We start from the raw sequence: 23348 nt of genomic DNA, 5'->3' as shown, positions 1-23348 counted from the left end.
TTCCTGCTCACGTGTCTTTTTAAATTTATATACTACTTGGCATGCCCATGTATTAAACATGACACAAGCCATTTTTTTATTTCAGCCTCAGGATCTTTCTCTATCCTTCCCATAAACCCCGCTGTGACTCACCCATCTACCTGTTTGTGGTCTGTTTTCACACCTTTTTTTTATTTCTTTTCTTCTTTAGGTATGCTGATGCTCAGATGTTCTCCATGTTTCTGGGATAGATTTGTACCTTCTGAAGCATGCTGAGAGACATCTTAACATGTTAACTGTCAGAGCAAAAGTCATTGCTCTCAAGAGAGGGGGAAAGACGATGTTCACCACAGGCTTGGACAAGATTAAAGAACAAGGTGTCAATCACAAATTCTGGTATTTCCAGGGCCCCATGAGACATGAAAGAAAAACTGTTTTATGAATTAGTGATGTTTAATATTGACTGCAAGTATGATTTAAGAATTTATGTTCTGTCATGCTGTCGTTGCCAACACACACGATGAAGACAAAAGGACTTTTCCAAAATATAAAGTATTTATTAAACAAAACTAAACATTCAGGAGATCACTTGGAGAACAATAAGAGCAACACAAACCACACATAATGCAAATGAGAATCAACAAAGAGTAACTGAAACATATATAAATATATATATATATATACAAACAGAGGAAACTAGATGAGGAACAGGTGCACATAATAAAAAAATCAATAAGTAACCATAGAAGCAGACTAGCAAAATCGATCCAGGGCTTAGCAGTCCGAGATGGTGGGAGCGAGGACAATGGTTAAGCCGGAGGGAGCCCAATGGAGCTGAAGGGGTGAAGGGACGAGGCGTAGCTGGAGGCCCAGAAGTCTGATGGAAGAGTGATGACTAACCAAGGCGGAGAAGGAGGGATGCGGGAGCCCGGCGGAGCCTGAGGAATGACAAACTGTGGTAGAGCCAAGGAAGAGTGGATCCAAAGAGGAAAGGATGGGTCAACAGGCCGAGGTGGAGTCTGGGACGTGGAGTCTAGAGCTCTTAGGCCTGGGATGGACCTAGGGGATCCTTACACCAAGGCGAAGTTTAAGACAGACCAAAGGTGGATCCGAGTAGCTGGGCGGAGCCACCAAAGGAGCTGAAAAGGAGCTAGTGTAGGTGGGCTGAGAACCTGAATGGAATATGCAGAAGAGGAGGAAGTAGGAAGCTGGACGGGACCTGTGGGAATGAAGGAGCTTGGGAGCTGGGCGAATCCAACGGCAACGAAGGAGCTTGGGATCTACATTTACATTTACATTTATTCATTTAGCAGACGCTTTTATCCAAAGCGACTTACAAATGAGAACAATAGAAGCAGTTAAACTAACAGAAGGACAACAATACGTAAGTGCTATAACCCCTCTCAGTTTAATTTTAGTGCAGTGTTTTTTTTTTGTTTTTGTTTTTTTTTTAGAATAGAAGAGAAGAGAAGAGAAAGTGTTAATTCTACTGAATCAAGTGCTGCCGAAAAAGATATGTCTTCAGCAGTTTCTTGAAAGTGGCTACTGACTCAGAAGCTCTGGTTGAGTTAGGCAGATCATTCCACCAACAGGGAACAGCCATGGTAAAGGTCCGAGAAAGAGATTTTGTGCCTCTTTGAGATGGTACCACAAGACGACATTCGCTAGCAGAGCGCAGGTTTCTGGATGGCACATAAGTCTGAAGTAATGAGTTTAGGTAAGAGGGAGCAGTGCCAGTGGTTGTTCTGTAGGCAAACGTCAGTGCCTTGAATTTAATGCGAGCGGCAACTGGCAACCAGTGCAATTGTGTGAGTAGAGGAGTAACGTGTGCTCTCTTCGGCTCATTGAAGACTACTCTGGCTGCAGCATTCTGGATCAATTGTAGAGGTTTGACAGAGCAAGCTGGAAGACCAGCCAGGAGAGCATTACAATAGTCCAGTCTGGATAAAACAAGTGCTTGGACAAGGAGTTGTGTGGCATGCTCTGTAAGGAAGGGCCTGATCCTCCTAATGTTGTGCAAGGCAAATCTGCAGGACCGGGCAGTTCTAGCAATGTGGTCTGTAAATTTCAACTGATCATCAATTACAACCCCAAGGTTCTTAGCTGACCTTGATGGAGTTATGGATGACGAGCCTAGACTGAACCAGTGGTGACAGAGACAAGGATCTGGATGGGACCAGTGGAGACTGGAGGCATTCAGAACTCACATAGTCAATGTCATCATCTATTCCCATACCCTGCTCCACTACATGCCATTGATCTCCACTGGCACTCCGGAATTTGGAGCCATATTTCATACCTGTTCACTCAGCAAATGGCTTCGGGACAAATATCGCGCCTGGCACATGCTTGGGGTCAGGATCTGGGTCTGCGGTGAGCTCTGGCTCATATTCCGTGGAGTGCGCGGTATGAGGATGGATGGGCCTTGGGTCCAGGGACAGGATGTACAGGGTGGTCGAGTGACTGGTAAATTTCTCCTCGACCTCACCCACTGGACAAGGAGCCACTATTTGCAAGAACCAGTTCCACAAATTCTTTAAACTTTCCTTGAGGACCATAAGGAGACAGGGGGACTAGTTGTTTAACACGATTATTTAAGCCACCCATCCCCCCCCCCCCCCCACAAAAAAAAAAGAAACGGGTGTGCTGTCGGGTTAGTGTGTTTAGTAGGCTTGGTCCAAGAACTCACTGGTATGATCCTCAAGGGTACAGTCAAATTGGGTGAGGAGGAGGAGGTGAAAGAAAAAATAACAAATTAAAAACCCCTCACAGATGACTGCCGCATAAATGAACACAAAACAACAACATAAAGTCCCAGGCCTGGTCCTCTCTTGTCCTTCACTGTAATCACTCATCCTTTTATCCTTCCCGAGCTCCTCCATGGGACTCAAGACTGGTGTGACCAGCCTTGCTCCAATCCCACGGCACTCGGCCCCTGCCTTGCTCATCACAATAGAGTCTTTATTAAACAAAACTAAACTATAATATTTTTGAAAGAAGATGGAATGGATGGAATATGCAGAAGAGGAGGAAGTAGGAGGCTGGAGACTTACTCACCAAAGCTTATTAGATCAAATAATGTGAAATATTATCTGAATAAAATGAAATAACTGTAATAGTGTAACTGTAATTTTTTTCTATATCAATATATTTTAAAATTTAATTTATGCTTGTGGTGGCAAAGCTGAGTTTTCAGCTGCCATTACTCCAGTCTTGACTGTCACGTCTTGACTTGTTTCTTCTTTTTTTTTAAGCAAACAATGCAACAGCAAAAAAACAAATATAAACTTGACTGTCACTTTTGATAAATTTAATGCATCCTTGCTGAATAAAAGTATACATTTTTTATACCAAACTTTTGAAGTTTTTTTGAAACTTTTTTGCGGCAGTGGCTCAGTGGTTCATGTAGGTTGTCTACAAACCAGAAGATTGGTGGTTCAATCCCCGGTTCCACCTGGCCAAGTGTCGAGGTGTCCATGAGCAAGACACCTAACCCCAGCTGCTCCCGACGAGCTGGATGGCGCCTTGTATGGCTGACACCGCCGTCTGTGTATGAATGAGTGAGTGAATGGGTGAATGTGAGGCAAACTGTAAAGCGCTTTGGTGGCCATTGGGTCTGCAAAAGTGCTATTTAAATGCAGTCCATTTACCATTTACCATGAAAAGTATTATATATTAATATAATATCATTGTTTAAAAAAAAAAATTATAGCAGTATTTAATTCCAGTTTTGCAAATGAGAAGGACACAGAATGCTGTGTTAAGCACTTCTGAGCATGCGATGAGCTGATCATATGTCTTGCATGTGTGCTTGATCTAAGGACAACTGATCTTGGGCACTGAAGTTATCAGTTTGCTAACAAAAGGCACATTTTTGACTGAACTTTTGGCTCATTTTCAAGAACGTTTTAAATAAAGAAATACACAAGTATATAACAGGTAGTGTGTACAGCCTTACAACTATTGAAGAGTTACTGTCTTTATTCAAAAATACTTGAACTGAGGATATGACCAACAATAAACTGATGATGAGATATCTGACCTTGAACGAAAGCCAGTAGACTGACTGTGAGGTTAGATCTACTATCTAACCCTTTCATGAATGAAGCTGCCTCAAGGGGAAGGGAATGTAAATGTTATGTATTATTACATTTCAAAATGATTTGGATAAACGTATCCTTGATATTTTCCCGGAATGTGCCTTTGAAAATGGAATATGCCTTTGGGAATGTCACATGCATGGACTAAACAGCATATCTACCATCTAATTTGGAAGATATCAGCGAGCATCTTTTAAATTTAGCTGTGTAGTCAAGAAATGCAGGTTATGATAGCTCAGATGAGACATTTAGTTATATTTTTTTGGAAGGACAAATACTGGAACAATGGAAGGATGTTGTGGATGAATGCTTGGCGTCTGCCTGTTCGGTGACACTAGGGCAAATTTCATCAGAGTTGCCTTCAGATGACTCTTATCTTTATTGTTCTTTAGTGTCAGCTTTTGTGTTTCTTGAAAAAGGCTTGTCAAAGCAAATATTTTATGCTTTGGTTTCGTCCTGTATCTCACCTCACAGCAAGGTTTAAGTTTCAATATTACTGTCTGGTGGAAATGATGTTAAGTAAAGTACAAGCCACTTTTGACCTTTTTCTTTTCAGATGTCATGTGTATTACTTTGCTGAATTTTACTGCCACATCTGTAGTTATTAAAACATTTCAAAATGAGCTGTGAAACTAACAGTAGGCTATGTCAATCAAATGTTTGACCTATAACACACTGTTCTGCTGACAGTTGCTGCACCCCGTCTCTGGAATAACCTGCCTTCTGATATTAGATGTTGTACTACATTGGGTGTTTTTAAATCAAGGGCACATTTACTTGCCCAGGCTTATGGTTGGGCTAGCAGTTGAGTCTTGCATTTTAATTGTATTTTGGTTTGGTGTGGTGTTTAAAGTTTTTTTTGTGTGTTTTTTTTGTTATGTATGCTGTTGGAATATTGTTTTAATGGAAAGCACTTTGGCCAACTCACTTTGTTTTTAAATGTGCTATACAAATAAACTAAACTAAACTAAACACTGTTTGAGTCAAAGCTCATTTTTTAATGTTACGCTCACAAAGGCTGCATTTATTTGATCCAAATACAGTAAAACAGCGCTATTGTGAAATTTTGTTACAATTTAAAATAGCTGTTTTCTATTTTACTATATTTTAAAAAGTAATTTATTCCTGTGATGGCAAAGCTGAATCTTCAGCGTTACTCCAATCTTCAGTGTCACATGATCCTTTGGAAATCCTTTTAATATGATGATTTGCTGATCAAAAACATTTGTTATTATGATCAATGTTGAAAACAGTTGTGCTGCTTAATATTTGAATTTATTTTTTTATTTTTTCTAATGCATTTTTTTCAGGATTCTTTGATGAAAATCGAGCATTTATTTAAAACAGAAACCTTTTTATAACCATCACAGGAGGTTGCAGGAAGGCAGCTGAAGACGAAAATATATTTCCAACACAAAGTTTTAATAATAATAATTCAAATAGGCAGGAGCAACACATGCGTAGACGTGACCGGATAACTAACAGAGGAAAGGGAGGATCTTAAAACGCAGTGATGATGAGGAGATAACCAACAGGTGTGATGATCTGATGAGTATCCATGACAACTGACGACTGGCAGGAAACAAAAACAAAGAACGCATGTGACTGATGAAAACCAACTGAAAGTCCATGAAAACAAACTAACTTAACATAACTGTGACAATAACATAAATGTCATTTTAGATCAATTCGAGCATTTAAAGATTTTAAAATCCTAATAACCCCCAACGTTTACATGGTTGTATTTATCTCATTGAAAGAGAGAGTTATTTCATCATTTAAAGTAAAAATAGTCTAATACCACAAAACATCCCAGAATTCATTCAACTGTGCTGTTGTTTTCCCACCAAAAATGATGTCACTACCTGGAGGATAATGTCATTGAGTAACTGTCTATTGTTAGGTAAAGAGATATTATGAAAGACTAACAGGATACCAAAATGATGTCACTTCCTGGAGGTTAATGTCATAACTGTCTTTTGTTAGGTAAAGTGATATTATGAAAGACTAGCAGGATGAAACGTGACATTGAGGAGAAAACTGAAATTGATAACCAATTAAAGCAATATTCCCACAACCAAATTTTAAATGTAACATTTAATCCAATAAAATATACAGTATGATGTGAACATCTGTTATAGCTCTTTCAAAACTAAACAGCAGTGATGATAAACACTTCAAACCAGCTAAAGAATGTGTGGCAGGAATAAAGGGAGAGAAAAAGAGAAAAAGATAGTGATAAAAATCTGTAGCTCCTGCTGAGGAAGGCGTCTTCAGCGTGACTGTAACAGCGGGAGATCACATCTCGCATTCCATTTCACAACCTTCTCAATAGAAAAGCTGAAAGACAAGCAAGTTTCTAAACACGCACAGACTGGGACAGAGAGACAAAAACATTAAAAAATAAGAACCAGGGAATGTCTTCAGCCTGTGTTTATTTGGATGCGCGCCCCAGAGTAATGAAGATGTTGCACGGCTGTTCATCAGTCCTGCGGTTTTGTAACAGCTTCCAGAGTACATAACGGGACAGAGAATGGGGATGGTCAATAGGGCTAAACATTTTAAGAGATATTATGCATTTATCTCCATCCATCCTGACGTTTGGTTTGCCTCATATGCGCCTCATATGTGTGTTTTGGATTGTGATGTTCTGAGAGGTGAAAGAAGTGTTGCCAACTAAAAACACTTTATTGAGTGTTCACATTATTCACACATTGTAGGACACTATTAACATGCGAAACTAGTTTATACTGCATCTTTTGATAATTATACATTAAAGCAACAACAATATATTGTAGTCTTGTGTACAAGGTGATTATAGTAATGGAAAATCTGGATGCAAGTGGATTGCTTGGATATTTTGTAGCAATCATGATAAAATGTAGCAATCATGCATAGATTATTTGTTTTATGTAACTAAAAATATATTTTATATAACTATAACTATTTAATAACTTTTATTTGGTGCAGAAGTCCAAAGGGTGTGTCTTTTTGAGTTACTCCTTTTTTCAAAGCTATTAACACACATTCAACTAAGACTAAAACCAAATGCCATGGTCAATGAAACCCACAAAGTGTTGCTTAAGAGAATTCAGCATTGCCTATTTTTTTCTCTGTCTGAGTAAGGAAACCCATTCGGTCTGGTGTTGCAAGACACTTCTGACAAAGGACAACACATTTGCTGATCGAAGAACAGCCTCCTATCTTAACTAAGATCAATTCCTATTGAAGTCAGACTTTAGAATGAGTTTTAGCAATATCAACCCTGGCCTCTGACCTTGTGAACCCTTGTGGAAAAAGAAGTGTGCTTAATTGTATTGAATGTGCACTTGTAGTGTACTTCAAACCTTAAAAGTAAAAACCTAAAACGAAATAAAAGGCCACTTAAGTGTACTTAGAGTACACTTTCATGACTATGTTTCGTAAAACACTTTAAGTACACTTAAAAAGTGCACTTTGTAATAATGTCAATGTAAAAGTTTTACCTTGAAGTACAATTTAAATGTTTTATTAATCACAAGGTGTGTTGATTAACATAAAGCACATGTAAAATACTTGATTACAATTTTAACTAGTCTATTATTTGACATTACATTTAAAGTTAATATATTTTAAATGTCGTAAATGCAACTTCAAATATAATTAAATACATGACATACAAATGTCAATCGAAATTTTAGTTTACCATAAATGCTTGTCAGTATATTTAGCAGTACAATTTAATCATATTTCAAAGACAATTATGAAATTACATAGTTAAATCCTATACTTGTGCGTCAACAAAATACATTTAAGTTCAACCAATTGCATTTATTAGAAATTTAAACTGTAATAAATTCTAATTTAATTGTAAATGAACTTGCGAGTGTGAGTCCGCAAAACATTACATTCATTTCGTACTTAAGGATATTCTTTTAAATTATATTATTTCCATAATAAGTACCTTTTTTTAAAGTATGCTAAAGTCTACTACTTTTCCACAAGGGAATCTATGACTTAGCTACCGGCTATTGATGTGACAGATCAAGTAGCCTATATGTGTTGTGTACATGTAACAGCAATAAGATTGTAGTATAGTAGAAAACCCAAGTTTGTCAGACTGCTCGAGCAAAGCCAATGCGATTGTTTCCCCGATCAAACTCTGTATAGTATCGAGCTATGAAGTTTGCACCCAGTATCCAGATGGGACCAGTAGGGGGCGGCACATCCAACGCTTTGAACGTCACAGTGCAGATGTCCTCCCCGAACTCTGACTGCTGTAAGAAGAAGAAAAAGAGACATTAGAAAAGCTAATGCAAGTCCATATAGCTGTAACATAGATCGATGAATCTTGAAACAGATGCTGCACTTTAGAAGCCATCTGGAAAACCACATGCAAATACAACATGAGGCATTTTGAATTTAATGAAAAAAAGTCATTCCACTTAGTGGAATAGATCCCAGACTTCAATGCTAAATGAAATGCCAGATTGACAGCGTAGTACAGAGTCAGCAATAGTATTTCCAATGAAAACAACACTTCAGTCAAAGCTTAAGTAAATGTAGGGCATCTCTTGACTCTTTTTCTGCTGTGCACCAGTAAAACATTATCTTAGAGAAATTGTGAAAGATACCACAACATTAATTTGGCCTTGGGTGTCAATCATTAGGGACTCGAGTTTTAAAAATGTCATTGCACAAGTCAACACCACATTTACACAGTAATGCGGTAAAGAGATGCACTACTTAAAGGGAAAGTTCACCCCAAAAATGAAAATTCTGTCATCATTTACGCACCCTCAAGTTGTTCTAAACATGTATGAATTTCTTTCTTCTCTTTCATCTCGCGCTTTAGTCTCGTGATCTTGCATCATTTCCTTATCACTTCTCGTGTGCGTTTGGTTGTGAAACGTAGTTTGCGGACAAGACAGAGGTTGTCTGTGATTCTTTCTCTTGTAAAGTCATGCAGTGTGAATGTGAAACCCCCTGTCGCCGATCCATCGTGCAGTGTGCTCACACCAGCAACTGAATGTTACCCCAGATAGTCGTGCTGACTCGTGCAGTGTGAAAAGAAGAGTGACCCGACTACTCGTGCAGTGTGAACTCGGCATAAGTTGCGCCTTACACTTAAGTCGAAATCCGTATGTTCGTTTGGCCGGAATCTAGTTAGTTTACTTTATAAAGTTTGAAATTTGATCATTTTTCTTACACAAAACATTAATCATTATCCTGTACACAAAATACGACCAATCAGAGAGCATAACAAGCGACACATGCCAAAATAGCTCTTTAGCTCCGCCCACTCCCATGAAGTTTGATGAATTTGATGTTTGATGGTTTTGCATGACTGAAATAGCTGCCCGAGAGGCGTTTCAAAGATGGCTGCCGAGTGAAATTACTTGCCTTAAAGAGACTTCGCTTATACTAACACCTAGCGGTGTGGCTAAAGCCGGGTGCACACTACGATGTAACAGTGCTTTATGACTGTTGCTGTCACACTGTAGGATCTCAGTTGTTATTTATGTCAAGACGCTTAAAAATGGACGCACGCAAGAAGACTCGTCCGGAGTTTTACATCATCAATACATGACAAGTTCGGTGACTATGCTGCATCACATGAGGGATTGAAATGGTGGCCAGCAAACAAAAACAATCTCTAGTGTTAATTTTGATCACGGCTCATCTAAAAAATAAAATTGTGGTATGTTGCTCTCATCAGGTTCTGCACTCCTATCGGTGTTTGATTTGACGGTTGTCGTAGGAGACGCCACACCGCAGGACTGTACGTCAAATCTTCTGACATCTTCGAACCTGTCAAACTAGCGATCAAAGACTTCCGTTTTTTTAGGATTCTCAACATTTGTCTCAGACGGCCAAAATCTTACAATGTAAAACCTGGCTTAAGACTTCCCGCAAAAGGCATAATAATAGCCAGCCATGATTAATTTATTCCACAGCAAAACGGAAAAATAGGTTCATGTGAATTTAAAGGCACCCTCCAGGTTCAAATAAGCTTTATCAGGCTACTACTGATATGACTGTCTGCATCTCATCATCTCAGTGTACAGGAGAAAATGACAGCCTTTGATCACTTATTCTAAGATAAGCACCACCAAATGTGAAATAAATATAGTCCTCACCCAGAGAATATAGTCCTCATCTGTGAGAGAATATTCCTGACCACCAAGATGGAAAGCCACAGTGGGCAGCAACTTGACCAGATTACAGCTCACAGTATACTGTAAACAGAGCAAGATAGAGAGAGTGTGAGAGAGAGAGAGACTTTAAAACCACACAAAGACAACATGCTGCACCATTTTGCAAACCTGAAATGACACTAAACTTAACACTTGAAAGGAAAGAATCACGCACATATTTTACACATTAAATATAACCACACCGGCGACAAAAAAAACAACAGCTTTCAATCATTCCATTTGCTCTTTAGACGTAATTTATGAGGCACAGCCAACATGATAGACCAAAGCAGGTGTTCCCATGGAGTTGTGCAACAGGAAAAGGAAATGGAACAATAAGAAACAGGTTTTAATGCTCAACTCATCCTGCATTGGCTATACAAGTATTGTTTCATAACAGCTTTTGTACATGATATGTATATGGGATGCCATGTTTCATATATCTGCACATGATCTAAAGTTTTTTTTGTAAGATCCAGAGTTTTATAATCAATTGCCACTGCTGAATGTTTTAAAAGGTCCATCATTCATAATGTGCTCTCTGTGTATAACTAGAACACATTTCTCTTTTTTATAGCTGTAGAGAAGTTTGAAGGTTTGCCACCACTGCTAAGATTTCATAAAAAAAATTTCAAGGCTTAAATTTTGGCTTCTTCAGCTTTCGTAGTTTCTATTGCTAAGCAGTGGATTCATATTTTTTGTTCAGACAAAATAATTCCCTCTTTTAATGGCTTAAGCACTCAAACCCATTTTCTTATTATTAACAGATTATATGTACGCTTTTAAATAAAGACAGCTTTTTAAGGAATGTCCGAAATGTTGAAAGAACGTACCCCTCCTTCTGCCAGTTCAACGGCCCCGATTGTTTTCATCAGAATGGAAATGGAGGAGGCGGGGCCTGTGATGTAGGAGGAGCCTGTATCAATCACAGCAGAACAGCCGTCCATGCAAAACAGCATATCTGCCCCCACAGACACTCTGCAGAGGAACAGACAATTACTGTGGGAATCGACCAAAAAATCATTTTACCTGTGTCATTGGGTAGTTTACTCACCTTTGGAAGGCTTAAATCTATTATTATGTCTTATTATTGGCTTAAAATATAATGCACAAGTTATACAAGTTCCAAGGATGAAAACCGACATAAGGTTGGGTGTATGATTGAATTTTTGGGTCGGCTATTCCTTTAAAGGACACAGGGCAAGGATTGATTACCTCTGGAAATGGTTTGAGGTTCTGCTCAAAATTAAAAACGGATGGCTACCGGAAATCTGATATAGGATATCTATTACAACCAGGAGTATTTGTGAAAACTGTGATGTAAAGCAGATGTAGAATGGCAGAAAGAGCTACATAGCAAGAAATCATCATTGTTCTTTAAAATTGATGATGATAATAGTCTTACCCCTTCATGATGACCTCCCACTTGCCTTTCTCTTTGGTTTTCATGTAATGGAAAGATCCAGTGTGGTAATTCGGGTCTGTGCCCCCCAGCACCAGCTCTCCACCAGGGATGTGTGTTGGGTCCCTTATAGATACATACACAGATATGCACTAGTAACAGACGGGCTTGCAACTATAGCCTATTATTTAGATACAATTTAAAATTATTACACTCTAATGTACAGTGACAGTATGACTTTCTTTCTTTTTCAATTTACCATGTAACCAAACTGTTTTGGTTACCATTGACTTCCCATTGTATAAAAAATACATTGCAAGACATTTCTCAAATTATCTCCTATAATGTTATACAGAAGAAAGACATTCGTACAGATTTGAAGTGACATGAAGGAGAGTAAATGATGACAGCATTTTAATTTTTTTTGAGTGAACCACCACTGTAATACCCATTTAAAATCCATAATCTCATGGCATTATTTATGTGATTGTTGCAGTGTAAATGCATTCATGCCAACTCCTAGCTGCAATAAACGGTCTGTAAATATATCTAAATACCGATTCAGATGCAGCCTCTATTTTTTTTTTTATCATGGTTTTTGTGTAATACATTCTCTTGAATCAAATAAAATATTTTGGTAACACTTTACAATAAACTTTAGTTAACAACCTTATTAACATGAACTAAGAATGAACATTACTTCTACAGCATTTGTTAATCTTAGTTAATGCTAATTTCAACATGTTTTTTTACTAATACATTATTAAAATCAAAGGTTATATTTGTTAACATAACAAAGATTAACTAATACAGTAACAAATGTATTGCTCATTGTTAGTTTATGTTAGTTAATACTACGTTAACTAATGAACCTTATCGCAAAGTGTTCCCAATATTTTTTTCTACCTTTGTATCGTATTTGATGTTTTCCACATTTAACACAATATGGGTTTATATATATTACAATTATTCTTATTTTCAATGTACTTGGTCTTTCTGGTAATAAAAATGACAAGGCATTTAATCATGAAATGTATGTCTCCCTTTGCTCACCCTATGCCAAGAGATGCTGATGCTCACCTACTGTAGTACACAGAGAAAACATCCTCTTTTAGAACATGTTGAGACATGATGCGATCAAACACAGGTGTAATTCCATCAATGGCTGCATCTGGATAGCCCATCCCTAACACTCCGTCAAACTTGGCAAAGATGAACGGGATCGCAGGAAGAGCTGTGGCCTCTGCAAAAACCTGCACCACTGGGATACCACCCACCTAAAGATGTTAGAGGTCAAGGGTCAAACAGATCTGACAAGTACTGTGTGCAAATAACAGTTTTGGTTTTCCATCGCATGTTACTGAATGTATTATCACAGTCAATTTGTTTGAAAGTCACTCAGTATTTTGCCTTGATGGCAGTTAAAATATGGTGCACAAGCATCTGGACTTGGTTAACCGTTGATCTTTTGCTGTGCCTGACTTTCTGGTAACCTGGATGTCTAAAAAATATTTCACCTTAGCTATTTTCATCAAGATATTCCCTTGAAACTCATTTTTTAACATTCCCAATTCATAAATGAATGGCTTTTTGTTACTCACTACAACCACGTCCTCGCTCAGAAATCCCCGGACGTTTCCAGAAGCGTACTGGATGGAGAATCCTGTGCCGTTGTAAATATGCGTGAGGGATTTTGAAGCATCGTACCTGTTGTGTGTGACTAAGAGACATATGGAGAAAGGAAGACTTGAGCTGTAGGACAAAAATGCAGGTTTTTTGCTTTTCATTGTACAGGTACATGTAGATAATACAATGATTTTTAAGATTTTAGATTTCTTTTAGCAAACGACTCACAGCAGGCTGTGTATAACGGAGAACAACTATGTGAGGGAACCCAGAGGTTGGCAGAACCCGTGTCGAACACAACATTGAACATCTGAGCTGGTGAACCAATACTAATCTCACCAAAGTATTGAGTCTGAAATACAAGAGACAAATGCAATTATAAATAGCACTTTCTCAAAATTGTGGATCGTTTCCATTTTTAACTCTGCATTACATCTAAGTAGTTGATCAGAGGTGTTGGAGCTGTGCCGTTAGTGGGTGATGGTTCATCATATTTCGGCATAATCTCAGAAAACACTTGAGCTGTTGTGACACCCATCTCCTTGATGGTTTCTCGTATGGATGGCATTTTCTTCAGTTTTACCCTAAGTAGTGAAGAGAGAAGTGTAAAAACTGGAGAAAAAAAACAGCAACAACAGGACATATAGTAGTGCATTTCATCTGATTTTAAGAGGGCATTTATATCATTTAAATTTAAGTAAAAATGATATACTCCCCATAACGCATTATTTATTTTCATATATAATTCATATATATTTCATAATATTTCTAAATGAATACAGCTTTTAAAAAATATTTTTATATAAATATATTTTTGATGCATTTTAGATTTCCTCATATATTTTGCCCATTTGTATAAAGTCACCAGCCACTTTATTAGGCATGTTTAACTACTTGTTTAAGCAAATTTCTAACCAGCCAATCAGATAGCAGCAACTCAATACATTTAGGCATGTAGACATGGTCAAGCCGATCTGCTGCGTCAAACTGAGCATCAGAACGGGGCAGAAAGGTGATTTAAGTGACTTTGAATGTGGCATGGTTGTTGGTGCCAGACGGGCTGGTCTGAGTATTTCAGCTGATGGGATTTTCATGCACAACCATCTCTAGGGTTTACAGAGAATGGTCAGAAAAAGAGAAAATATCCAAGGAGGATAACCACTTGTTACAACCGAGGTCTGCAGAAGAGAATCTCTGAACACAAAACACGTCGAACCTTGAAGCAGATGTGCTATAGCAGCGCAAGAACACACCAGGTTGCAATTAGCTCGGGCTCACCAAAATTGGACAAGAAAATAAAAAAAACGTTGCCTGGTCTGATTTCTGCTGCAACATTCAGATGGTAGGGTCAGAATTTGTTGTAAACAACATGAGGGCATGGATCCATCTGCCTTGTATCAGCAGATCAAGCTGCTGGTGGTGTAATGTTGTGAGGGATATTTTCTCAGCACACTTTGGACCTCTTAGTGCCAATTGAGCATCATTTAAACGCCACAGGCTACCTGAGAATTGTTGCTGTCCATGTCCATCCCTTTATGACCACAGTGTTCCCATCTTTTGAGGCCTACTTCCAGCAGGATGACACCCCATGTCACAAAGCTCAAATAATCTCAAACTGGTTTCTTGAACATAACAATGAGTTCACTAAACTCAAACGGCCTCCACAGTCACTAGATCTCAATCCAATAGAGCACTATTGGGATGTGCTGGAACGGGAGATTCGCATCATGGATGTGCAGCCGGCAGATCTGCAGCAACAGTGTGATGTTATCATGTCTGTCAATATGGACTAAAATCTCTGAGGAACCTTCTGTCCCTTGTTGAATCTATGGCATGAAGATTTCAGGCAGTTCTGAAGGCAAAAGCGGGACCAGCCCCGATACTAGCAAGGTGTACCTAATAAAGTGTCATGGGAATATATTTACATTATCTTCTTATTGTCAATTTAAAAATAGATAACAGATATTTAGCATATATTTACTATTGGTTGAAACATTAGATATGAAATAAATTGGTTTCATTTTTTTATGCCAAAGGCCCCCAAATATGAGGATTACTTTTCAAGGGACTCCTTTCCTAAAATATAAAGGCAGCTAAATATTTTCATGACCCATTGGTATGTGTGTGTGAGAGGATTTTTTTTTTTTTGTTGACATTTTCAACATTTTGATTCTCAAATTAAATATTTGGCTTGTATTGACCAAAGCAAATTATTTAAATATTACATGGGACAAAAAATTACTTTGAATTAGGTTGACAGGGTTTTTTTTTTACTTTGAATGTTTCCGAAGATCCCCTATAGCACCATCCCAGCTAACAGGGAACATTCTCAGAACTTTGGCTAATGTTCTGGCAAGGTTCTCTCAAAATTATTACCAAACATTATCCCAGTAACATTAATGGAATGTGTGTTCAAGGTCATCTGGTCTTTAATTGCTAATGTTCTCAAAACATTATCACAAAAACGTATTTATACATCATTAATTCTGAAATGTTTTAGTTGCATGTTCGTCTAGCATTTTTTAAACGTTACAACTTGTTCAGAACATTCAAAAAACATTCAAAAACTAACATTCCCATAATGGAATGTTCCCTTGAAATTCTTATAACCAAGAAAAACGTTTTTAAAACATTTTTAAAAAACAAAGGTTTTTAGTTTAAAGAACATTCAGATATAATGTTTTCATAAATTAATTATAACACTAGCAAAACATTTGTATAACATATTTTTGTATGGGCTCTTACGGCCCCTTGGGACCCACATTTATTTGTAATGTGGCATTATGGTTTTCTTCTATTTTGTTTTAGTAAGGCATTATTAAGTATAAATTTTGGTTTACAGAAGCTTGTGTGATACAGAAAAGGAACTGCAAATATTGTCATGAAGGAAGTGCTTCTCCACTGAGGAGGAGAGTGTTCACTTACCTCCATAAGGCCTGTGCGTTGGTTGCTGAGAGAGACAGAACTAGAAGAGTCAAGCAGTGCACATTCATCCTTAAAGGTGGATCCAATCACTTTAACTACCCAATAACCGACCCGTGTAACTATGTGCCACACATCTAATGCCCAGACTCCTTTAAAAACTTCTCTCCTCTTTAGTGCTTTATTTGAGAGACTTTCCTCCTTCCAGTGTTTTTATACGTTTTTCTCCTGCACTCTGCTCTGACCTTGACACAAACCTCTAGCTTTCTCTCTCCTCTCCCCCCTTCTGATAAATGCTCCCTGAACAGAGTGACCTCTCCATCCAGGGGAACACATCTCACACAGTGATTTAAGACCACTTCAATTAATAAAATCATCCTTGTGTGGGCTTGAATGTTCTGGATGTATGGGAAAACGTTGACAAACAAATTGTGCATATCGTTAAAGAATATGACACTTTAAATAAGATCATTATAAATTATCATATTTATATAGAACCACACACTATCATATAACATATTTGCATTTCATATTATGAAAATACAGTATGTAAGTATATATATATAGCATGGGCCAATTTTTATTTTATTTATTTGGAAATGGTAATCATAAAGGACCAAAATGGATATTGTAAAATAAGTCTTTTTTTTGTTTGTTTTTTGTTAATGTGTTAAAAACATTAATCACTGATGGATTTAATAACTCATTATACATTCACACCATCCTTCAAATGTTTGGGGTTGGTAAGATTTTTTTTAATGTTAACTCTCTTCTACTATTATTATATTATTTTACTATTATTATCAACAATACAGTAAAAACATTAATATTGTGTAATATCATAACAATTGTGTAATATCATTTTATTTTAATTTGTAATTTATTCCTGCGATAGAAAAACGGAATTTTCCGTATCATTGCCTCAGTCTTTCAGTGTCACATGATCCTTCAGAAATCATTCTAATATGCTAATTTGCAACCGAAATAACATTTTGTTGAAATCAGTTGCTTAAAATGTTTGGGAAACACCTTTTTCGCGATTCTCTGATGAATAGAAAGTTCAAAAGAACATCAGTTATTTGAAATAGAAATATGTTGTAACAATGTGAATGTCTTTACTGTCAATTAAAGTATTATTTGATTTGATTTTTATTCTTAGTTTATATGTGTGGTCTTACATTTACATCAATGACCACATCTCTGCCATGCATGGCACTGACGTCCTTGGCTTGTTTGTAAGGGCAGCTACTGGATGACCCTTGACCTTTAAACTTAGGGGCAGTGTGGAAGCCTAGAACTGGGTTTCCCACAGTAATGGGCAAAGCCCAGTCTCTTTCCCTGAAATTTCCTCATGGGAAGCTCCACACATAGACGTCATCTTTTACATCTTCCTCTATTCTGCTGTTTATCTTCCCTATAGGCTCAATATTTTAAGGCGTTTCATTGATGTGGAGAGGTTTTTGTTGGTTAGGACTAGCAGGTTTAGTCTACAAGGACTACATGCCTGCGCACATATATTCAAACGCGCATACCTATAGACCTGTTTTGCGCTGACGTCACAATTACGTCACGGTGTTAGCTGGAGGCAAAACAAAGGGAAAACTGGAGGCAGCCAATACAAACCAGCACTGATTCGGCTACATAATAAGGAGCTTAAAATATTATTATTATAATTAAATGTCATCTTGTTGTGTTGTTGGGTGCAAGAATCGACGGAGTACAGGCTCCAATTAGAAATTTTATCGCATAATGTTTTCTAAACTATTGTGATTATTTGTGAATCATCTATGATTGTATATAGCCTACATTGTTGTGTTTGATTGTGACAAGACTTGAAGAACCTGGTAAGAAAGTATTATCAAATACATAGTTAAAAAATTAATTTCCTGTATCTGGAATTTTTAGATCTAGAAAATATTCACATCATTAAAATTGCACTGTAATGTCACTCTTTGGTCTTTTGGAGCTTCGGATCGTACCCCACAACACAAGTCTTGTACGTGACCGTTCATCACATAGTTTTAGGCATCTAAAGATTTATATGCCCTCAGTTTCTCTTTATGCTTGGTTTCTCTATCAGGTTGGTGTAGATGTCACGCCACTCAACCGAGGTAGTGTTAACATTAATCCTGTCAGATCGTCCATTCATTGAGTGAGCGTGTACGGGTCGGCCAATCTGGTTCTGTCCGTTAAAATTAACTTTTGCAAATAACAATCGCGGTCCTGGACAGTGAGTGACCTTACACATTAAGATAAAATCTGATTTCCTCCAGTCATTATTAAAAAACAAGCTAACAAAACTTGCAAACTAGCGTTAGTGAAGCGGCGAGGGGAATCGTTCAGCCTCCACCTAAGCTCCGCCCACAAAAAACGTCACCATGTTTACTAACTGAAAAAGGGTCTATACGCTGATTTCACGCAACCGCCATTTTGAAATCGAAAGCGAGGCTCCGGTGGGAAGAACCCTGGAAGTACAGATAGACAACAGTGCCTGGACTACCAACCTGAAGCTGCTGCCGCGATTTATACTATTGGATGTTAATATCCAATAAGCCTATAGAATATGTACATAGTTCGTTCCTGCTTCTTTTTTTACGTTCTGAATTATATATAAAAAATTATTTTATTTATAAATGAATTTCACTGTATATAGTCTAAAATATGAAAGAAATGTATGTACATTTTTAGAATAACTAATTTCTACATTAAACACAACAATACGCCATCGCATTCGCGACTATGATTAAAGGCGACACTTCCGGTTTTCTTCCCACCGGAGCCATTTCAAAATGGCAGCTGCGTGAAATCAGCGTATAGAATGAACTCTTAATATGCATGTGCACGCCATCAGCGTTCTCACAGGTTTGCGTTTTTTAAAGTTTGCGTAGAGAAAACTTAAGAGTTTTCTGTTAAAACGGTGTCATGTTAGCGGCCCCTAAGTTAATAACTAATGATCGTTGCGACGGAAGTAAATCAATCAAAACTAACTTTAGCTGGAAAATAACTTTACTCTCTAGACTAGAGCTGCCATAAAGCGAAAACAATCTCTGTTACTTTAATTTCCTATTATCACTGTAAAGCCACTTTGGAACAATCTACATTGTTAAAAGCGCTAGGCTATACAAATGAAGATGACTTGACTTGACTAGTCCTCGCTAAAGAAGATAAGCTAGCCTGCAGTATAATACTTCGCCGTATGACATTCAGTAGTTGGGGAGGAGCACCAACCATGAAAATTGGCATCTTATTTAGGCTAGCAGCTGTCCAGCAGATGACTTATGACTCCCCGCTGTGGCTAAAACATAAGTTAGACATAAAACAACGTTAGTTACCCCTGGCAGAATCCCACTTAGGCTACATTATTTGGCCTCAGAGTCAGAGCTAAAACTTGCATAGCAGCTGCCATTCAGCAATTGGCACAACTGAAATGACATCTATATTTATATCAGAAAATAAATTAAGTTAACTTAACAGTTAACAGCTGTTGGGTGCCACTCTGATATGCACTCAGCTAATATGATGATGCCATCACAATCGGTACTTGACACTTGCTGGCGCCCACATCCTGACAGACAGCTTTTGCAACCAAAGACAAAGACCTTTCTCCATGCCCCCTAACTTTCCATTACTCCAACCTGCAGAGACCCACACTTGGCTCATGCTGACCATGTAGTGAGTAAATATCTGGTTGCACTTACCATCATCAACCACTAGATGTCATATTGGTGTAATAGACACACAGGGCATCGACTGATAGTATAAATTCTTTTTAGGAAATCTTTACCTCATATTTTTCATCAAAACCTATTTTGTGACAAAGTTGAAGTATAGCTACTGATCAACAAATGGGGTGATTCCACCTTTGGGGAAGAGAGCAAACGTTATTGTGTTTTCTAATTGACTTTGCTCAGCATACAACACGTTTATGGCAAGACGTTTTAACATTTAATCCTTAAAACCTATTAGTATCTATTCCATTAAGTACTAGTACTTATTTATTAGCTACTAGTGATTATTCTAGATACTAGTACCATTTTAAAAGATATAGTAGTTATTTTCATAGTTCTTATTTTTTTAGATACTGGTACTCATTCGTTAGATAGCCTACTAGTAGGCCTAACTATTAAATAGACATTAGTACTTAGATTCTAGTACAAGGCAGGGCAAGGCAAGGGAGGTTTATTTATATAGCATATTTCATACACAATGGTAATTCAAAGTGCATTACATAGAAGAAATTAAAATAATCAAAACAAATAAGAATAATTAAAACAGTTTAGAATAAAAAATAAAATACAGTAAAAACAGTCGGACGAACCGTGGTACAGTGCTCATTCAGTAAATGCACAGCTAAACAGAAGTGTTTTGAGTCTGGATTTGAATGTGACTACTGTAGGAGCACATCTGATCTCTTCTGGAAGCTGGTTTCGTAACTGACTTTGATGGTTTATCTAGCTAATTGGTTAGCGTGAACGCGAGGAGAGATATATGTTTAATGTGACATTTATGGTTTTGAACGTACAGTAGGCTATAATAAAGACTTAACTACCAATAATTGGACTTCGTTAGCATTTTAGGGGGGCGGGGAGGTCGTTTTGGGTGAAAGTCCCGCCCTGGCGGCTGACAGTTAAAGACCCGCCCCCCTTAGTTACTGTCGCTATGTCCGACAAGCTACGCGTCGCCGGCTCCGTCACCATGTTCTCACGCAGTGAAAAATACATCGCGGAGCAGAGAGGAGACTGACAACACGCTGACAGACAGGACAGACCAGGTTACTTTTCGGTTACTTTTGATATTACACATATTAAACAAAGTCTCACCTTTCAAATTTGGTCATTTTTTAAAATAAATTTAAACAATAAATACCGTTTTGTGGCTCTTTAATGTGTCGTGACAGATCGCTGTAGAGCCTCAGTTAAAGCCTCTCGTGATCCGATCATCTCTTCCTTCTAGTTCATTTATAGCATCAAATAAACATGAATGAACATAAGTAGGGATGTTGTTTTAACCGCGGAAAGGCGTCAGTATATTCCGTTTTTCAAGTGCAAATCCCCCCCATGTTAATCTACTATCTCCTGACTGCTTTGTCGGACAAAATGGCGGATGGCGAAGTATGATTGGTCAGATCACCTGTCAATCAAGCTCTCTGCGAAGGGTGATAGCTCACTGTTACTTACCATTCTCCGGGTATTTTCTTTTCAACGCCAGTTGGACCATCTTCTTTCCCCGGTTTTGTGCCATCTCAAACTAAATTTGTGTGAAGTTAGAAGGGTGAAATCAAAATGTTAAAACCGTCCCGTGAGGATACCGCGAAATCAGCTGTGTGTTTTCACCATGGAAATAGTAACTTCACTGCGCAATTATTTTTTGTTAGGTAAAACATAACAAGAATACAGTAATGGATGTTACTGCACTCATGCTTTGTTTCGCTAGGGCTTTTTGCAGTTACTGTAAACGACTACCATTTTTCTCCAAAACGACACACATTTGAGAAAAGATGTTTTGTCACATAACAAAGGATGCCATGAATGTCATGAAAATTATAATAACTCACTTTTGCCTTTTTGCTTTGTAGGGCAGTACGGTGTAGGGTTCTTCCATAAAATTTTCAGAAGAGATCTTGGAGTCAACAAAGTGTAATTTCATTGACTGCAACACTTAAAGGTGCATTGTGTAATAGGAGGGTCTGTAGACAGAAATGCAATATAATATACATAACTATGTTTTCAGTGGTGTTGTGTATAAAGACCTTACTTAATGAACCATTTAGTTTTTATTACCTTAGAATTAGCCATTTCTATCTACATGCACCTTACTTAAACGGTCCCCTTACATTGAAATGCGCCATTTTGCGCCGACATGTTTCTACAGTCGCCCTAAACGGACAAAAGCGTTTCGTCACTATGTTGTTCTTCATGCAAAGAAGCTATCTAAAGTCAGCGAATAAAACACTGACACAATGATGAACAAGTAACAATAATATTCGCAATAAAATATAGTTTTACTGAATAATAAAGTAAACATCATTTCTTAATAATCTTTGTAAAGAAACCTCATTGCTTTCTGCCATAGATATCCATAATAAAGGCTAGATGTCTTACGGCGGAGTCTCTATCGTCATCACCGGCGGCCATCTTCACAGGCTAGCTTTCTGGCGGGCTCTGTGGTACTGGTGTATGGTGAAAACACAAATACTCTTATCTTGCTGAAATCTTGACGGATTTTCAAACGGTTTGGTTTCTTACAAACGTTATTAACGTGGCTAGATAATTTTGGTTGATTATTTATTTATACACTTATTTTTCATAAGTGTGCAGTGTCATAACTACATCTCTGACGTTTATAACAAACCAAACTGTTTGAAAATCGGTAGAAAATTGAGCAAGTTATGGTTATTTAAAAAGTACATGCACCATTAACACAATGTTACAAGTGAGCGAGCTGCCTGTGACAAGATGGCCGCCAGGTGCTGACGTTGACCTCCATTGGCCAGCAGCGCGGACGAGACATCTAGCCTTTATTATGGATATCTATGCTCTCTGCTGTCTCAGATGATGACATCTCCTGTCGGCCACCATAACTTTTGATGGTTGCAATTCGTAACCTCACCACTAGATGCCGCTAAAAATCCCCCACTGCACCTTTAAAGGGATAGTTCACCCCAAAATGAAAATTCTGTCAGTAATTACTCACCCTCATGTTGTTTCAACCCCGTAAGACTTTCGAGCATCTTCGGAAGACAAAGTAAGATATTTTTTAGCTAGATCACTCCTCCATAGGCTTCTAAGGGATTGAAACTTGCTGGCCCAGAAAAGTTAAAGACATCATTAAAATAGTCCAAGTGGCTCAATCTTAAGTTTAACAAGCGACGAGAATACTTTTTGTGCACAAAAAACAAACAAAAATAACGACTTTATTCAACTATTCATTTCCTTCTCTGTGGGCCTCGAGATAGTTCACGTAGTTAACTGCGCAGAGCTTCTTGGTTGTACGTCAACACTATTTGCAACGTATTTTTTTGCAGCGTTGAGCAATGTAGCCAATTACAAACATATCTGATGATTTCTTGAACGCAATGACCAATCAGATTTAATTTAGAATCCCCTAACCCTCTTTTTACCTAACCGTTTTATTTAAATTAAT

General features: G+C 37.8%; 1 protein-coding gene across 1 annotated transcript; it reads right to left on the bottom strand.

Moving 5' to 3' along the window:
- Positions 1 to 7721: 7721 nt before the first annotated feature.
- Positions 7722 to 16398, bottom strand: ren (renin). Its single transcript, XM_056246659.1, has 9 exons — positions 16209 to 16398; positions 13717 to 13867; positions 13512 to 13635; positions 13259 to 13377; positions 12738 to 12934; positions 11661 to 11783; positions 11089 to 11233; positions 10199 to 10297; positions 7722 to 8335 (listed from the first exon to the last, which is right to left on the bottom strand). Exons 1-9 carry the CDS (start codon positions 16274 to 16276, stop codon positions 8174 to 8176), a joined length of 1188 nt encoding a protein of 395 aa, XP_056102634.1. The 5' UTR covers positions 16277 to 16398; the 3' UTR covers positions 7722 to 8173.
- Between the last annotated feature and the right edge of the window lie 6950 nt (positions 16399 to 23348).

This window comes from Rhinichthys klamathensis, unplaced genomic scaffold, assembly GCF_029890125.1.
Source record: "Rhinichthys klamathensis goyatoka isolate OS25496 unplaced genomic scaffold, OSU_Roscu_1.1 h1tg000040l_1, whole genome shotgun sequence".
Lineage (NCBI taxonomy): Eukaryota > Metazoa > Chordata > Actinopteri > Cypriniformes > Leuciscidae > Rhinichthys > Rhinichthys klamathensis.
Note: the sequence above shows the minus strand (reverse complement) of the source record. Positions and strands in the feature narration are given on the sequence as shown.

What these genes read in the sequence shown, in the direction of transcription:
- ren (XM_056246659.1), bottom strand. Translation starts at nt 16,276, where the DNA reads ATGAATGTGCACTGCTTGACTCTTCTAGTTCTGTCTCTCTCAGCAACC. An exon ending in TGAGCGAGGACGTGGTTGTA is followed by an intron (nt 12,935 to 13,258) that starts GTGAGTAACAAA and finishes TAACATCTTTAG; the next exon opens with GTGGGTGGTATCCCAGTGGT. An exon ending in TTCTCTGTGTACTACAGTAG is followed by an intron (nt 11,784 to 12,737) that starts GTGAGCATCAGC and finishes TGTATCTATAAG; the next exon opens with GGACCCAACACACATCCCTG.